Below are 16,823 nucleotides of genomic sequence, written 5' to 3' on the forward strand. Positions count from 1 at the left end.
CCAATATTAGCAAAGCTAGCTTAATATTAATGAGGTGCAAGTGTGGTATGAAAGAGATAACTAAGAAAATGTGGATATTAAAGGGTGTTGTGAAATTAAGAGAATAAGAACCTCATGTTTCTCTTGTAAATAAGGCCAACCACAGGTTGCCATGTGCAAACCACACCGCACATGTTACACGTTAGTAACAAGCCACGTCTCCTCACTTCACCGTACGTACGTGACAACATAACTCTCCACGACACGCATCTACATACGTTTGAAAGAGAAAAAGTGCTCCCAATTTAATTCTTTTTACTAACAATAATGTGTTTTATTATTATCAATTTGAAAATTGAGAAGAGAAATGAACAAGAAAGAGATTGAAAAGTGGATTGGAGGAGATGAGAGTGCCTCGGAGATGCTGAGTAGAGTGAGCAGCATGCGACCTTTCTTGTTTCCTCCGCCGCTCCACAGGGTTCCTCTCCGCGTCGGAAACGTCGTCGAGCTTGTGGGGCCCTCTCCTTCCGCCAAAACGCACATTCTCATCCACGCCGCCATCACTTCCGTTCTCCCCAAATGCTACGGAGGCCTCGACCACTTGGTCCTCTTTCTCGACCTCGATTGTCGCTTCGACATTGCGCGCTTCTCCCAATTGCTCATTCATCGCATTACCCAACACGGAACGGATTCTTATGATAAAACGCTGTATGCTCTCTGTATGGCCCGTTTTTTGTACGTCCGTTGTTACGACAGCTTTGAATTTCTTCACACTCTCAGGGTAATGATTTTTCATTATTTTTTTTTTTTGGATATGTTTGTGATTCACTGATACACTACAATAGTAGTATTTTTGCATTACACTACTTTTTTTCTTATAGGTTTAATTACTCGATTAGTTTCTAAACCTGTACTTGTTACAATCTTTTTCTTTTTTTAGAAGAACTTGTTACAATCTTTATGTTTTAGAAACTAGTATTATTAATTTTAGTCTTTATTCATACACTTTTTAATCCGTGTTAGATTTTGCCGTCCAAAATTGTCCAAATTAATAGGACTAAAACCAAGTGGTAAGTGTATGTGTAGGGACTAAAAGGTAATTGTGTAGATACAGGGCCGAATTAGTAATTAAACCATTCTAACATAACTAGGATCTCTTTGTACACTGCTACACACTGAATTATACTCACAAATTTTTGTGTCCTTCTCAAGTAAAATGAGTGCTGTAATGAACCGTAAGTGGTCGAGAATGTTGACTTCTATGACACCTTGATCCTTAAACTAATGATTTCTTGATGGCTGATGCAAGTGCATATTGTGACATTGACACACAGTTCTTTATTACAATCGAAGTAATTTCTCATCAGTGCAGTGTGGTAAAATGAATATGCATTATCTTGCGTGATTCTTGCACTTTGTTAGGCTTCAATATTAAAAGAGATGGAATCTAACCCAGAAACATTGTAGTGCTTCTCTGAAATAATATAATTGTGCATGTTGTGGAGTATCGATGTTTATTTTTACTCCCGTTAATTTATCTTATTCCTTTTGTTCTGCAACAGACATTGCATTGTCGCTTAGAGAAGGAGAAAGAAGTTCACGGAGTTGGTGTCCACCTCCTCATGATTGACAGGTTGGTTTCTTCTTGCTTTTTCTTGAAGGATCAACCTTATAATTTGAAATGATTTTCGTAAAATAAATCTGCTCGTTTTATGGTTGCATTTCTCATTTACTAAAGTTTAGGACTGTTTTTTCTATAAATAAAAAAGGTTTAGTTGTAATCTTTATATTGTCATTAGGTGGGTTGGGTCATCTTACTGTAGTATGAACCATAAAGTCCTTTTCTATTCTGGGGTTTCCATTGATGTATTCATTGGAATGCCATGTAAATAACTATTCACTTTAAAAAGTCGGGGATATTGTGTATAATACTATAATTGTGGTTAATGATGCATCTATTTCATAGTTTCCATAAAACTATTTTGATTAAATACTAAAAATAAACACGAGGTTCTTCCAACTATTACTTTCAATGTTGCTGCATTGTTAACTATGGTGGAATTGCCTCTGATTTAATTATGGGAAGGCTTGATCTGATGTAATAAGTAAACTTTGACTGATTGAACCGTATTGGCAGCATCGGAGCTTTTCATTGGATGGATCGTGCATCGATGTTCTTGTCTCAAAGAGAAAACAGCAAGTGAGTTATACATATGTTTGTATTTCCTAGTGGATGGCGGGTGTCTTTTTTGGCTTCATGTTTTAGAATTCTTGGAGGATCAATTTATATTCAGAATTCTCAATCTCACATGATCAATTTATATTCAGAATTCTCAATCTCACATGATCAATTTGTCCCTTTTTAGCTTTCTTAAAAAAAATTGAAAACTTATAGACACAAAGTGTGGAGAATATCGAAAGGAGGTTCTATTAATAGTAGTACCTATGACTATCATTGGTTCAGATATATGTTGATTTTAATTTGCAGATGTGATGTGTGATGCAGAAAAAAACTTTTCCTTCAGACCATGTCAGAAGCTGTAGTTCAGAATATTAGAAAACTTCTTCAGGTGCACCCTATGCTTATTATAGCCACAAAGTCAGTGGTTTTTGGGAATAGATATTCTACAGCTTCAAATGATGTCAAAGTGTGAGTTCTATAATGGTTTTGGAAATGAAAACTTGTTCCTTTCAATTTCCAAATAATAGAGAAGCTTGAAGAACTCTTGAATCTGACCTGAAATCTTGTATTAATAGAAAGATATATTTTGATTTGGTACAGGGTTATTTTGATTGATATGTCAAAAGCATGAAAAACTATTTAGGAGAGTTGTGGGTTAAGAAGAGTTGACCCATTTCAAGGTTGATTAATAGGAGAATCATTTTAGTTGATTGATTGCTGTTAACTAGGAGGCTGATCAAGGGGTAATTAATTCACAATAACACTATCATATACTCTTTCCTCTAATATAACTGTAGGTATGGGCTTTTGAGGTCTTATAAGTGCCCTCCCTTTTTGTGTATCCTTTTCTCTGTAAATATATTTTTCTCCTTAACAAAGTAACACCTCTGGTGTGCCCTTATTTTTTCTCTAATATTTTTCAACACATTATGAAGCCAAGATAATTTAGTGAAACCCAATTGGCCTTCATAGTTCAATTGTGATTTGTCAGGTCCTTTGCATTTGCAATGTCTAAAATTTTATCGTTGTTCTGCTAATCATTGATCAGCCACTAATAAAAATATAAGGCTGTATTTTCTGTTCTAATCTCAAGTGTACTTCTTGATTTTGGGCATGATGATACCCTATAACAGGAATATGGAGGAAGGATGTTCAAAAAATGTGGCAAGAAACCATCAAAATTTCCAGTATCGTGAATACATGCCTTCTGTCTGGCAGGTAAAAGTTTCATTACTCATGCATGATACATCATATACATACATGTCATATGAGTGTGTCAGTGTGTCCCAAGACCAACTCTCATAAGATCTTATGTTTTATTGGTGAAGGCCTAAAAATGGTATGATATCTGAAGTATTAATAAAAAATAATGATGGAAAGTGGTAGGACACTAGGCAATAATGGGTGTAGTGGGAGAGAAGAGGAGAAAGTGAGAGTATTTATCTGAGATATTGTTTAACCAATTGTATAAATACCCTTACACCTTTAATCTGGCAATATGAATTTATTTATAAACATTAAATGGACAAAAGGTTATGATAAATAACAACCCACAAATCACAATTATCTTTATTTGTATTATAGATAAGATTTCAGATATATTCTAATAGGACTTGGAAGTTGGATGTTCAACAATATCACTGGTTTCTGCTTATTATGATTATAATTTATTTATGTGTGGCCGTATGACAATCATTAAATGTGGGAGTTTTTATGTTCAGTTATTAAATTTCAGGCAATGCTTCAAATAACCTTCTCACATACTTTATATTTAATTATTTGGAGATGTAAAAGCTGTTTTTTACTGAAAGAATCTTTTCTAAATTATAAGCATGAGTTACAAAGTGGATATGTTCTTAAAAACGAAATTATGAACTGGCTGCTTTTATGGCTTCTAATGCTTTTTATTTTCCTGGGTAGAAGAAAGGGGCCAAATGCTAATTCCTAATGCTGTTTTTCCCCCCTCTAATATTGTTGCCTATTTTTTTTATTCAGTATTAACATTTCTAATTTGATACTGCTCCTTCCACTGTCACAGTCCTTTGTTACACACAGAATACTTGTACGATCTTCAGGTTTGGACTCCATTGCCACTGGTTACAATTGCCAATTGTTTTTGTCACCAGCCATGATTTCAGCATATTCTTGACTTTCAGATGAGCATCCTGTTACAACCAATTATCAAAACTCTTCATTCTATTTGTTGGAATGGTTATTGCCAAGATTGAGTTTTCCGGATAAGATTGTAGTGAAAGATGTAAGCACATGATGTGTGGATCATGGTTTTTGGACAAATTTTAGACAATTTTAAGGTTATTAAACTTGGATTTTGTTTGTTGGACTTAATTCTGGATTTGTTGAACTTGTAGGCTGGTGTCTTTGTTGATTCATGAAGCACTTGTTGCAAAGGGATGCCTATATGTAATCCATTATCCTTCTTTCAGTGATGGGTAACTAAATTATTGTGTCTTGTCTCTTCTGAACTTTCTAAATATACGCTTGTCAGTATCATTATTACTTATTTTCTTTCAAATTTTTTATTGCTTGATTGTTAGTTGATGTAATACAGATTCACTAGAAAAACTTGAGTGAAAAGAATATGCATTTGATACTTCTTGACTGGGCTTAATATTATGACGTAGATAGGATCCAAATCAAGTTATTGTCAAGATCCATTTTTGTCTGAGGTTAAGTTATTCTTATGTGCTGTCACAAGAGAAGCAAAGGAGGAATATTATTCCACCTAGTGTTTTCTCGGCTTAGAGCATTTGAAATGTAATCATTGGGCAAATTTCAATCCCTCCAGATAAACCTATGGGAAGCTTCATGGGCTTTCACGAGGTGGTGATTGATGGGAGGATCCATACTCTTAGATTACAAGAACCTATTTCAGATGTGGCGTGGATCAAAAGAAGGATCTAATATTGTCAACCTGACTCAAGAAAACTTCTAGTACTCATACTTGATAGTTGAATTTTGTTTGCCCTCCACATCCTTTTCCGGTCATGATTTTGCTTACATTCTTCATATCTGTAACTTGCCAGTGTCTGCACTGTAAAATTCCGATGCTTCATAGTTCATATCATGAGTAGTTTGTATGCGAATATGACATTTTTTGTTAAGGAAAATATCTTTCTATTATTATTTTTGTGCATCCCTAAATAAAATTATCTTTACTTTTTTAAGTAATCATTGCATTGTTGCTAATCTTTTACATACCTATTATTCTCTCTTTTATTTGTTATGATTTTTTTGGACGTAAAGGAAAGAAAAAAGGTTGAATTGGGAGGATGAAGTTCACTATTTATTTGGTAGCACATTTGCAAATGAAAGGAAAGAACTGTGGTGATATAATTTTTGTGAGCCCCACCATTTTCTTATGCCCTTTCGGAAGGAAATGATTATATATTTACATAGATTCCATTCATTTATATGTATTTTCATCATATCAATCAAAGCCTAACAAATTTAGAATGCATGGACAGCCAGGGGAATTATCTTTCCCAACAAACTGAAAGGTAGTGGGTCATGGTAGAGTGTAAACTCCAAAGCTAGAAATTAAGTTCGCCATCTCTGTTTTACTCTGTCTAATTTAATTGATTGCTATGATTTCATGTACTCTGATTTCATTGTTATGTTCTGTTTGACAATATTGAAATCAAAACATTCATGTCCTATGTTTGAGAAACACAATTGCCCTCATGCTACATTCTCCAGTGTAACACTGCATTATCACAACTCTTTTTGCTCTTGTTTATTAGTTCTTATTCCTATTATTTGAAAGGGGGAAAAAAGCAGCTTACTATGCATCTCAAGCCGGTTGCCATGTCACTAGTTACAGATGGATTAAAACGATGACATCTGAAGCTATCAAAAACTTTACTACCCATAGCACGTAATACACATTCACATTGTTCTCTTGTTCGCAGAATATTATCCAATAATGTTTATGTATGCAACTTCAAGTGTTGCCATGCATAATGAAGAAATCTTTGCTATTTGATTTCATCTATCACGTTGAAAATTCTAAAGCAAATATAAAGTACAAAACAATTACTACATCTTTTTACAATTCCAGAAATACACCATAATATCATGGATAGTGGTAGACAGGTACACAAGAGGAGGATACTCAACAAAATCTTGGTGAGGATGAAGCACGAGCAGGATTAAGCAAGACATTATGGGTAAACAACTGTGGCTCCTGACCGTTCATTTGCTTGCGTAATTTGGCCAGTTCTATTACACCCCATTGCATTTTCTCTATGTTTAGTTTCATATCTCTCCTCTCTTGGGAGAAGCTTTCTCTGTTGGCTTCATTGGACAAAACTAATTGGGAGTGCTTCATCCTTGGACTCTCAGTTACTAAGTCACTTGTTGAAATTTTTGGTTGTTGAGAAATAAGAGCCTGCATTGCAACCCTTGGAGGTATTCTGGGGTTCTTGGCCAGATCTTTACTAGCTTCAAAGCTGAGTTTGCTGTAATTAAGACATCTACACAATCTCGACCTTTCCTCAAATGTGATAGTTGGATGAGACTGCAAATCATTATTGGTTCAAGAAATGAAAACATTTTATATAATACTATGCTATTGGTCAAATACGGCGGTATGGTATGAAAGAAATAACAAAATTTTATATAACACTATAGTAACAGGCGAATTCTATCAAGATCAGTTGGAAGCAAGATTTCAGAAATCAGAATATTTAAGATCAATGGCAATTACGAATAACAATTTTTTATTTACAGTGATTTCACCGGTCTAAAATACTTGTTTCAGATTGTACCTTTATTATAAATGCGCACTGAATATGTAAAAATTTCCACACTAGATTACATGCCTTAACTTTAATAGATTTTTCCCTTTCCCCGCGTCATGTAATGGTAAACATAAACTACGAGAGAACACACCAGAAGATCACAAAACAAAGGTGAAAGAGCCAAAATAAGGATTAAAAAGTTTTAGTATAATTTTTTTATGATAAAGCGTAGTACAATTTAATATTTTGACGGCTGAAGCTCCTACTCATAATGCAAGAGAGATAATCTTAGAAAGATGGAGGGAAAATAATTATCTAAGGAAAATGTTTAAAATTTTTATTATATAAATTTTGTACGTATCCAGGCACCTTCCTTGTCCTTTCTTTTTTTTTCTCTTTTTTTTTTGGTTGATTGCATTTGTCACTTAATACAGTAATATGCATATAAAATAAAAACAACACGTATACATATATAAAATAAAAAGGAAGAAGAAAGGAAAAGAGGGAGAAACAAACTGAGAATAAAATAAACAGGGATCTTTGTTGATTTTTGTATAAATTTTTAGTGTCAGACAAAAAATCAAAACAAAGTAATAGTTTTGTAATTATTTATAAAAACGGTGAAAATAAAAACAAAAATTTTTCTCTCTCAAGCAAAACAACTCCTTTAATATTACTTTATTTTACAAAAGTCCTTTAATCTATTTGCTCTTTTCCATTTCCTATGATTCTTTAGGAAGATGATGCATATATATGAAAAGCAATGGAAGAAGGGTATGTGTTATTCACCTCAAGATAGATGTCAATGGCTTTGTAGACCCCATCATAGCAATCCCTTGCAGTGTCTGGCAAGCATTCTGCTACTCCAAGAAATTTAGAGATCTTGAGGTTGTGGTCAGGGGATATCTCTCTCAAATACGTGTCAATTAATCTACCAACCCTTTTCACTTTCTGTAGTCCATCAGAACCATTGATATCAACAAATAATCTAACCAATCTTATCACCAAATTAACATCATAATAAACTCCCATGTCATGTCCAGAGACTAGAAGATCATCCAGTGTAGCTTGGTCAAGCATTCCACCAATCAATTTCTCCAATTCAGTTCTGCAGTCTCTACTCAACCCAAACTTAGATACAATCCTTAGTACCCAAAGAAGACCTCTGCAAGAAAATATCTCTTTACCAACAGATATGACCCCATAAGCAGCTGTTTCTGCAAGAGCAGCATACTCATTGCTGTTCCTGCAATTAACCACTTTGCTTTGAGTAGCTATATTTTTCAGATAATGCAACAGAAATCTTGTGAGGATTAAGTCCTTGTTATCAGCTTTGTATGCTCCAATAGTCTGGAAGAGTTTCTCAATGATCTTTGGTGGTAAAGTTGCCAAATCATCAAACCACCACGCCTTGCGCGGCAAACTTGACTTGATTTTTTCTGGGGTAGTTTTCTTGGATGAGAAAGAGAATCTCTGGGCGAAACTGCTTTCTGGTGAAGAAGAGGACGACGATGCTGAAGGCGAGGAAGTGAGGAGGTTTGAATCTGAATTCTGGACAAACTTTGCCAAGACACTAATGATCTTCTCCAAGAGACCATAGCCATCTGCATATGCATAAAACAGCTGGCAACTCTTGAGACTTGCAAGTATGTCATTCCATTTCCAGTGATAGATTCTCTCAAGAAAAGTTTCTGTTTGTTGCAAGAGATTGTTGCTGAATGATTCCTCAGTCATTCCAAGATAAACAGCACAACAGTGAAGGAGAGACACATTAGCCACAGTGATCTGGATTTTGGCATTGCTGTAACAAAACCTTGAAACTAGCTCAAACCCTTCTGGTCCTCCAGGGAAATCATTGATTCTAATCCCCAACTCCTTCACATGACATCTTCTCTTTTGGTGATTCAATAGTTTCTTCAACCCTCCACAGTATTTTGATATGACCTTCTGCAAAAATAAATAAAACTAGTGTCACCTCTCCTTACACAACTGATGTTTATTATAATTTTTCTTTGAAATATATATCTATATCAAACTAGAAAGAGTCAGTGAAGAACACTGATGAATACCTCTTTCAAAAGGAATATCTGCTGACCATCAATGTTGATTTGCAAGTCACAAGGCTTCGGCATAGCTACTTCTGCATTGAAGGAAAACAGATAAAAAAATAAAGTTGTGATTTTGGATATGCACCCTTTATGACAAAAGAGAAAATGCTTTTTTCACATGAAAGATATATCCTATTATCATCTCCCACTGTTGCCTGGTTTTATGTTATTATTCTAACACAAAGAGGTTCTTTATTTATTTATTTATATGTGGCAGAGAAGGGTGCATCATTCCCAACTCACCCAATTAAATTATGAACAAGTTTCTGCTACAACTTTCTAACATTATTGTTACTCATACCTCGCTTGTTAACTTGAATCAATGGTTTCTCATCTCTCTTTTTTTATTCTTTATATAATATAGTGATTTGTTTATTATTGAATACGGTTTTTCGGCCGTGAGTCTACAGTGCTAGTGATCATGTTTTAGTTTTGGCTATTTAATGACAGATCCCATGGATATGTCCCATCTGTGACAAGGTTTTTGGTATTATTGTAAACGTGAGGTGCTAAATACCCCTATGTATATTTGCCTAAATTATCCTATTGTTTCATGTAGCCAACAAGTTGTTGTAGCATATGAAATAATTGCAAAAAATCACGAAAATATGTTTTGTTATATATGTGTTGGTCGAACGAATAGCAAAACCTTATGTAAGGATTTTGTCTGATGCAGAAAATATTTAGTGTCTGTAAGTAAAGAAATGGTAAGCCAAAGTATATTTGTTTTTTTTTTTTTTTATCAAAGGCAAATAGTAAAGTTTATAACAACTTATGTATTTTATTCAATCAACTAAGTTGGATACAAAGAGATTTCCATGTCTATAGATCTACTGACAATTCCTTTGATACTAATTTGCCAGGAAATTAAAGGAGATAAACATTGAAAAAAATATCAATGAAATATAAACCATCATCTAAAGAACTTGACATCTCACTTAATTCAAAATCTTTAAGACTAAGCTTTATGATTCTTCGGCCAGCTTTATATGATGCTGAGCCCCTTTGGTCAAAGTATGTTTGTTGATATTTTAGTATCTCACATTTTCTGTCACATAATGCTAATAGAGTTCTCTGCCTCCTGAATTTTTGACTGATACACTTTCGTAACACGTGAAGAGGGACCCTACGAGGATCAGGGAAAAAAATTATCGTGGTCATTGATAAAGGTATATGTTACTGCCTTGATGGAGATTTTTTTTCGCAGTGTATGAAGGCGGAAACAGAATTTGAATTTATGGCCTTAAACCACTGTCATTAAGTCAATTTTAGTGGTTTGTAATTGAGACTTTTTTCCTTAATGATATTAACAATTTTATCTGATAATTAATTTATGTAAATATTTTTTTTTACTGCAATATAGGTAAATCTAATGACTGCATTAAGAATCTAATAATTAAGTCAATCACCTAAATCGGTAACATTAATTCATATATTATAATTTAGGCAAATCTTTACAAATAGAAATAAAATAGTTAAAATTATAAAAAAATTATTTAAAATTAATTCAAATAAATAAATTAAGGGGTAAACAGATAAAAACTTAATTTAAATGTATAAATAAATAAGAATTAAGATAAATAAGTTAGTATAAAAGGTTAAAAAGTACCATAGTAGAGATTTTAGAAAAAAGATCTTAACATAAATTTTTAAATGAAAAAGCAAGAATTTAAAAATATATAAAAGTAAATGATGTCACATGTTTTTTTTATTTAAAATAATTTTATTTAATTCAAACAAAATTGCTTCACTAAAACTTAATTATAGTATCTATAAAAAAATAGGTTTAATTACTCATTTAGTCCCTATAGTTTCATCATTTGTATTTTTTAGTTTTCATGATTTTAAAGTAACTTTTTTAGTTTTTATAATTTACATTTTAATTTCATTTTAATCTCTGTAGTTTGAAAATTGTTTTTTTAGTCCTTATAATTTATATTTTAATTTTTCTTTAGTTTTTATAGTTTGAAAGTGATTTTTTTAGTCCCCTATACTTTATATTTTAATTTCATATTAGTTCTTATCATCAAAATAAATTACAATTAATTACAAAAATATTAGCAAATCATTCATAATTAATTTATCACAAGATAATTTATAACAAAAAAATAATTTATAATTTATAACTAATTATTTTTATATATTTTTTCTGTGATAAGGACTGAAGGATAATTAAAATATAAATTATAGAGACTAAAAAGATCACTTTCAAACTATATGAATTAGGTATATTAAGGTTTATAACAAGACACTCTAACCAAAATATGAAAATTTTATTTTATCATATAAAAATAAATAAGAAAAATACGATTTTTGGAAAGTTTTATCATATAAATAAAATAAAAAAGAACAAACATTTAAGTCTGAAAAAAAAAGCGGAAATCAATTATGTAAATTAATCATTAATTTTTTTTATACGACAATGGTATCTTTCAATAAAAAAAAATGGTATCTTCCACTGCCGAAGACTAATAATTTTTCGGCATGTACACTAGAGTTTTATCTCTCAAAATGTTTTTTTATGACAGGAATCAAATTCTGATTAGAGACCAATTACCTATTACTTTACCAAACTTTATTAGTAAAATTCATTATTAATTTAATGCATAGTAATGAAATTTAACTTTTTGAATCTTAAATCTACAATTATAGTTTTTTTATATTAATGAAATAAATTGGAATTGATTTTGTGTAACTAGTAGAATATAAAAAAATAATATATAAAATGCTTGATAAAAAAATTTCATATATAAAATTAGTTACATATTGAATTTTTAAAAATCATTTTTTGTAATTTTCTTTTCCTTTTGTCCTGAATAATTGAATTAGAATCGTCGGTGCTTCCTGTCAAATTAATCGGCACCCAAAGAAAAAAAATGTATATGATGTCTACTTGTAATTTTGAGGACTAGTATTTGTCTCCTAAGTATGCTACGGTGTGTTAATTAAGTTAAGAAGAATCAATCACGGGTCTCTCCGCCGACCAATGCAATGCAATGCATCTTTCAATATTTAAATGCTTGGCACGGGCAATTTACCTATAATATAAGTAATCTCTCAACTTGCCCACATACACCTTATACTAATTTTTCTATTTTATGGCTTCACGTGTACATATTATTCTCTTTGTAACAACAATAATTATAATTATTATGGCTTAAATTTTTTGTAGTAAATTATTTATTTATTTTTTCATCAACTAAAGTGAAACGTTTTTCAAGAGAGGTTACATTATAAAAAAAAATACTTTTATGATTAACCATATGAGTGACATAATGATAAAAGATTTCATCGTGCTTATATTAGGGATATCAATTTATTTAATGAAAAATTTATATTATCATCGTGTGTAATTTTTTGAACCAACAACAATCACAACTACTAATAGAATTAGTCTCTGACTCATTAGGTCAGAGGAATCCAATATTCAAAAAAGATTTTTTGAATGAGTGTAAGTCAAATGATTACTGGAAAGAGATTTTGGATCGTCTTGTTTTCTGTTTTGTGTATACTAACCTCAAATTTCAAATAGAAAAAGAGAATAAAAGATAAACTATTTAATGTATTACATGAATATTTTAAAATCAAAATAAGATAAAGAAAACAATGAAACTTTAAAATGTTATTATTAATAATAAATATTTTATCTTATTAAATATAAAAAAATATTAGGTTATGTCAATCAAGTTCTTTTTTAAAATCTGGTGCTGGATCCATGTGCGCCGAGTTGTTGGATTTGAGCCTTACTTCTTGGGCTTTGGAGAATTTCTATTGGGCTTGGTGTTTTTCAATCGGGTGTTGCTAGGTGCACCTAACATTTTTTAAAATACTAAAATTGCCCCTACACTTTTTTCGTATTTGTGATGAGTGTGTGTGAAGGTGATTCGTAAATCGTACGAATCAAGTTGATCCGTAAGGTTGATACAAATCAAGTTGATCCGTATGTTGATATTAAGCATACAGATCCCGCGGCTCATTTGGGTTAGTGCGGATCAAGTTGATCCGTATTGTTCCATAAAAGACTTACGAATCAAGTTGATGCGTAAAAAGCTTACGGATCAACTTGATTTGTAAGCCTTTTATGGAACAATAGAGATCAACTTGATCCGTAGAAACCTTACAGATCAAGTTGATCTGTAAGGCTTCTACGAATCAAGTTGATCCGTAAGTCTTTTACGGATCAACTTAAATGACTTACAGATCAAGGGTATTTTTGTCATTTCACTTCATGTGCTGGATGCATCAGCAATAATGTTGGGTACACCTATCAACACCCTTTCCAATCCGGTCAGTACTCGACCCAAAACCCGGGAAAAAAAACTAGAAAGTTCTGGGAGGTGCAGGAAGTAATTACCGTAACACTAACACAAATTGGTGAAGTAACCAAACCATTGTCGTTCTCGCGCGCCAAATGCTATGCTAGCTTTACCTCGGTGGAGCAACACCCTTGTCTCCCTATTCAAGAAACACCAAACATTGGAACAATGCAAGCAGATTCAATCCATCATCGTCACTTCCGGTCTCTATTCAACACAAGACAACAACACTCTTTTCCTCACCAAACTCCTCCAATGTGTCCCATTTTCTCAAAATCAAAATACATGTCTCTTGCTTCTCTTCGACACCATCAACACTCCCAACACTCGCCTCTTAAACAAAATGATCGCAGCCTGCTCCCACCCCCACATTTCCCTTCTATGCTACGCCAAACTGCGACAAAAGGGCGTGCAACCAGACAAACACACCTTCCCTTTGCTTCTCAAGACATTCTCCAAGTCCATTGCCCAAAACCCTTTTATGATTTATGCTCAAATTTTCAAACTTGGGTTTGATCTTGATCTTTTCATTGGCAATGCCCTGATTCCGGCTTTTGCGAATTCTGGGTTTGTGGAAAGTGCACGCCAAGTGTTTGATGAAAGTCCCTTCCAGGACACTGTTGCTTGGACCGCATTAATCAATGGGTATGTTAAAAACGATTGTCCTGGCGAGGCACTCAAGTGTTTTGTGAAGATGAGATTGAGGGACAGGAGTGTTGATGCGGTCACTGTTGCTAGCATTTTACGTGCTGCTGCTTTGGTGGGAGATGCTGATTTCGGAAGGTGGGTTCATGGGTTTTATGTGGAAGCGGGGAGAGTGCAATTGGATGGTTATGTTTTTAGTGCTCTTATGGATATGTATTTCAAGTGTGGTCATTGTGAAGATGCCTGCAAGGTGTTTAATGAGTTGCCTCACAGAGATGTAGTGTGTTGGACCGTGCTTGTAGCTGGTTATGTGCAAAGTAACAAGTTCCAAGATGCACTTCGTGCCTTCTGGGACATGCTATCGGACAATGTTGCACCCAATGATTTTACACTCTCAAGTGTTCTTAGTGCCTGTGCTCAAATGGGGGCTTTGGATCAAGGAAGGTTGGTTCATCAATACATTGAGTGTAATAAGATAAATATGAATGTAACGTTAGGGACTGCATTGGTGGATATGTATGCAAAATGTGGGAGTATTGATGAAGCTTTAAGGGTGTTTGAAAACATGCCAGTTAAGAACGTGTACACTTGGACAGTGATAATTAATGGTTTGGCTGTGCATGGGGATGCGTTAGGAGCATTGAATATCTTCTGTTGCATGTTAAAAAGTGGTATTCAACCCAATGAAGTTACCTTTGTCGGTGTTCTTGCTGCATGTTCTCATGGAGGTTTTGTAGAGGAAGGGAAAAGGTTATTTGAATTGATGAAACATGCTTATCATTTGAAGCCAGAGATGGACCATTATGGTTGCATGGTTGATATGCTTGGTCGAGCAGGGTATTTGGAAGATGCCAAGCAAATTATTGATAATATGCCAATGAAGCCTAGCCCTGGTGTATTGGGGGCTTTATTTGGTGCCTGCTTGGTCCACAAAGCTTTTGAAATGGGTGAACATATAGGGAATTTATTGGTAAATCAGCAGCCAAACCATAGTGGTAGTTATGCACTTCTGGCTAACTTGTATAAAATGTGTCAAAACTGGGAAGCAGCTGCTCAGGTCAGGAAGCTCATGAAAGGATTACGAGTGGTAAAGGCTCCAGGATATAGTCGGATAGAGGTGGATGGTTTTAATTCATGAGTTTAAGAGTGTGTTTGGGTGGGGAGTTATAGGGGGAAAGGGAAGGTATCTAGACATGTTTTCTCAACATTTGGGAGATACTTAAAAAGAGGGGAATGGTTTGGGGACTTTTAATCAGCCCTCCTCTTAATCATTTTGACTTTCCCCAAATTAGGAGGGAGGTTTAGGGGAAAATAAACCAAATTACCCATTAACCCTTGTTCAAGCTGCAAAAGTACAACTTTGTGATTTAGTGCAAAGACTCAGCCATGGTAGAAACCCATTTTTCTCTCATCACTCTCTCTTGATCTCTTGGAGGGTTTATGAATTTGCAAATCTGTCATCACCATAGATGCTTGTAAAGATTTTGCAAAATTCTTGTTCAGGTATGTCTCATTTCTGTCTTGTTGAATTTGTGTGTTGGTTATTATTGAATCTAAATCCCGATCCGTAGCTACTAGTGGGATAAGGTCGTCTTCTACAAATTATCACTATGATTTGAATCATTCAGGTCCTTTGTTTGTGCTTCAGCTTTGAATTGAAGAGAGAAATTGAGACAGAGGGTGAGAGACACAAATGCAAAGGAATGAGGAGCTCGTGAAGCCTTGAAGCTGATTCCGATGAAGGTAGGAAATCCAATATGATTCTTGTTCCTTTTCTTTTGGCTGTGTTATCAGTTTTGGAGGAAACTACTGTGTCTGCTTAGAATTGTGCAAAGTATGCTTGGTAGAATTTAAAATTGGAGGAGTTTTAAGGGAGATGGGGCCAGGAGATTCATTGTAAGATTGGTTTACACTTGCTTTAATAGGACAAATTTTAAATTCAAGACCAAAGTCAACATAAAGTTTATGTGAGAAGAGTCTCAAAAAAGTAGTAGTATATATTATTTATTGATAATATGGAACAGGGATGAGATTTATTGATAAATTCTGCATGAAATAGAGTAATAGACTTCTTTTATGATGAGTTTCTAATGCATTATATTTAATTACCTTATTAAATTTGTATGCTTTGTGCCTAATTTATGTTAAAGAAAATCACAAGGAGTTGCCACTCCTATTAACTGCTATTAATTCTCCATATTTGTTCATTCCCTATTTACCTTCTTTTTATGAGAAGACACACCATGGTTCTGTGGTTATGTAGCTTAACCAGTAATGCTTTATATGAGTCTTTAGAGTTCAGATCTAATGTAAAGATAGGAGAAAAAGGTTAAAACCTATACATTTTTGTGGTTGTGTTCTCTATCATGCTTTTCCTTGTGTCTTTTAAAATTCATATGTTGCATTTATATGGTTCACTTCTTCATAGGCCTGAAACACTAAATGCGAGAACTATTCAGTATTCAATACATTGACAATGATGTTAAAGATGCAACTCAAGCAAATGGAGAATTGTTACCATTTTTTGTAACAATCAAGCACTTATCTCTGGGCTCTGGCTGTGGAAACATTGCAAAGTAGAAGTTATTGTGTAACTTATAGAGTTAATATAAAATTTGGTACTTTCAAGTGCCATATTGTATTGTTTTTGTTTGTCCTTCATTTTCCTTCCATATCAAGCTCTTATCTGCGTTGGTCTCACTTTTAGTTGAACTAAAAACTAAAGATCATTTATCGCCTCATATCACCGTATACTAATAATATACTGTAGAAGTGAGTGGCATGTTACTTTTTGTTGTCTTATGCTTTAATGTCAGTATGGCCATTTTAGCAA

General features: G+C 33.6%; 3 protein-coding genes across 13 annotated transcripts; 2 read left to right on the forward strand and 1 right to left on the reverse strand.

The window, feature by feature from the left end:
• The first annotated feature begins 165 nt into the window (after nt 1-165).
• Nucleotides 166-6,742, forward strand: LOC100818578 (DNA repair protein XRCC2 homolog). Of its 8 annotated transcripts, none has more exons than XR_416696.4 (9): nt 174-760; nt 1,542-1,612; nt 2,117-2,179; nt 2,486-2,629; nt 3,295-3,379; nt 4,200-4,236; nt 4,318-4,418; nt 4,531-4,611; nt 5,946-6,742. XR_416696.4 is itself a non-coding variant. In XM_006590768.4 (9 exons), exons 1-8 carry the CDS (start codon nt 347-349, stop codon nt 4,552-4,554), a joined length of 939 nt encoding a protein of 312 aa, XP_006590831.1. In that variant the 5' UTR covers nt 174-346; the 3' UTR covers nt 4,555-4,582; nt 5,946-6,152. The 8 variants fall into 8 exon arrangements, 4 of the variants coding, with proteins under 4 accessions (XP_003538977.1, XP_006590831.1, XP_006590830.1 ...); XR_416695.4 differs by lacking the exon at nt 5,946-6,742 and adding an exon at nt 4,968-5,346; XM_006590768.4 differs by having other exon boundaries at nt 4,531-4,582; nt 5,946-6,152.
• LOC100795481 (BTB/POZ domain-containing protein At1g50280) lies at nt 6,022-9,401 on the reverse strand. 3 transcript variants are annotated; one of them, XM_006590766.4, is made up of 4 exons: nt 9,331-9,401; nt 8,991-9,061; nt 7,711-8,868; nt 6,022-6,698 (listed from the first exon to the last, which is right to left on the reverse strand). In XM_006590766.4, the coding sequence occupies exons 2-4, from the start codon at nt 9,051-9,053 to the stop codon at nt 6,294-6,296; spliced, it is 1,626 nt and encodes a 541-aa protein (XP_006590829.1). In that variant the 5' UTR covers nt 9,054-9,061; nt 9,331-9,401; the 3' UTR covers nt 6,022-6,293. The 3 variants fall into 3 exon arrangements, with proteins under 3 accessions (XP_006590829.1, XP_006590828.1, XP_003537793.1); XM_006590765.3 differs by having other exon boundaries at nt 9,273-9,357; XM_003537745.5 differs by lacking the exon at nt 9,331-9,401 and having other exon boundaries at nt 8,991-9,289.
• Nucleotides 9,402-13,400: 3,999 nt separating this feature from the next.
• On the forward strand, nt 13,401-16,823 carry LOC100819113 (pentatricopeptide repeat-containing protein At1g50270). Of its 2 annotated transcripts, none has more exons than XM_006590773.4 (3): nt 13,401-15,493; nt 15,619-15,733; nt 16,419-16,823. In XM_006590773.4, the coding sequence occupies exon 1, from the start codon at nt 13,446-13,448 to the stop codon at nt 15,126-15,128; it is 1,683 nt and encodes a 560-aa protein (XP_006590836.1). In that variant the 5' UTR covers nt 13,401-13,445; the 3' UTR covers nt 15,129-15,493; nt 15,619-15,733; nt 16,419-16,823. The 2 variants fall into 2 exon arrangements, with proteins under 2 accessions (XP_006590836.1, XP_003538978.1); XM_003538930.5 differs by having other exon boundaries at nt 15,639-15,733.

This window comes from Glycine max, chromosome 11 (genome assembly GCF_000004515.6).
Source record: "Glycine max cultivar Williams 82 chromosome 11, Glycine_max_v4.0, whole genome shotgun sequence".
Taxonomy (NCBI): Eukaryota; Viridiplantae; Streptophyta; class Magnoliopsida; order Fabales; family Fabaceae; genus Glycine; species Glycine max.

Coding starts and splice junctions, on each gene's coding strand:
- LOC100818578 (XM_006590768.4), top strand. CDS start 347: ATGAACAAGAAAGAGATTGAAAAGTGGATTGGAGGAGATGAGAGTGCC. Junction 1,613..2,116: donor CACCTCCTCATGATTGACAG/GTTGGTTTCTTC, acceptor CCGTATTGGCAG/CATCGGAGCTTTTCATTGGA. Junction 2,180..2,485: donor TCTCAAAGAGAAAACAGCAA/GTGAGTTATACA, acceptor TGTGTGATGCAG/AAAAAAACTTTTCCTTCAGA.
- LOC100795481 (XM_006590766.4), bottom strand. CDS start 9,053: ATGCCGAAGCCTTGTGACTTGCAAATCAACATTGATGGTCAGCAGATA. Junction 8,869..8,990: donor AGATATTCCTTTTGAAAGAG/GTATTCATCAGT, acceptor TTATTTTTGCAG/AAGGTCATATCAAAATACTG. Junction 6,699..7,710: donor CCATTGACATCTATCTTGAG/GTGAATAACACA, acceptor AATGATTTGCAG/TCTCATCCAACTATCACATT.
- LOC100819113 (XM_006590773.4), top strand. CDS start 13,446: ATGCTAGCTTTACCTCGGTGGAGCAACACCCTTGTCTCCCTATTCAAG.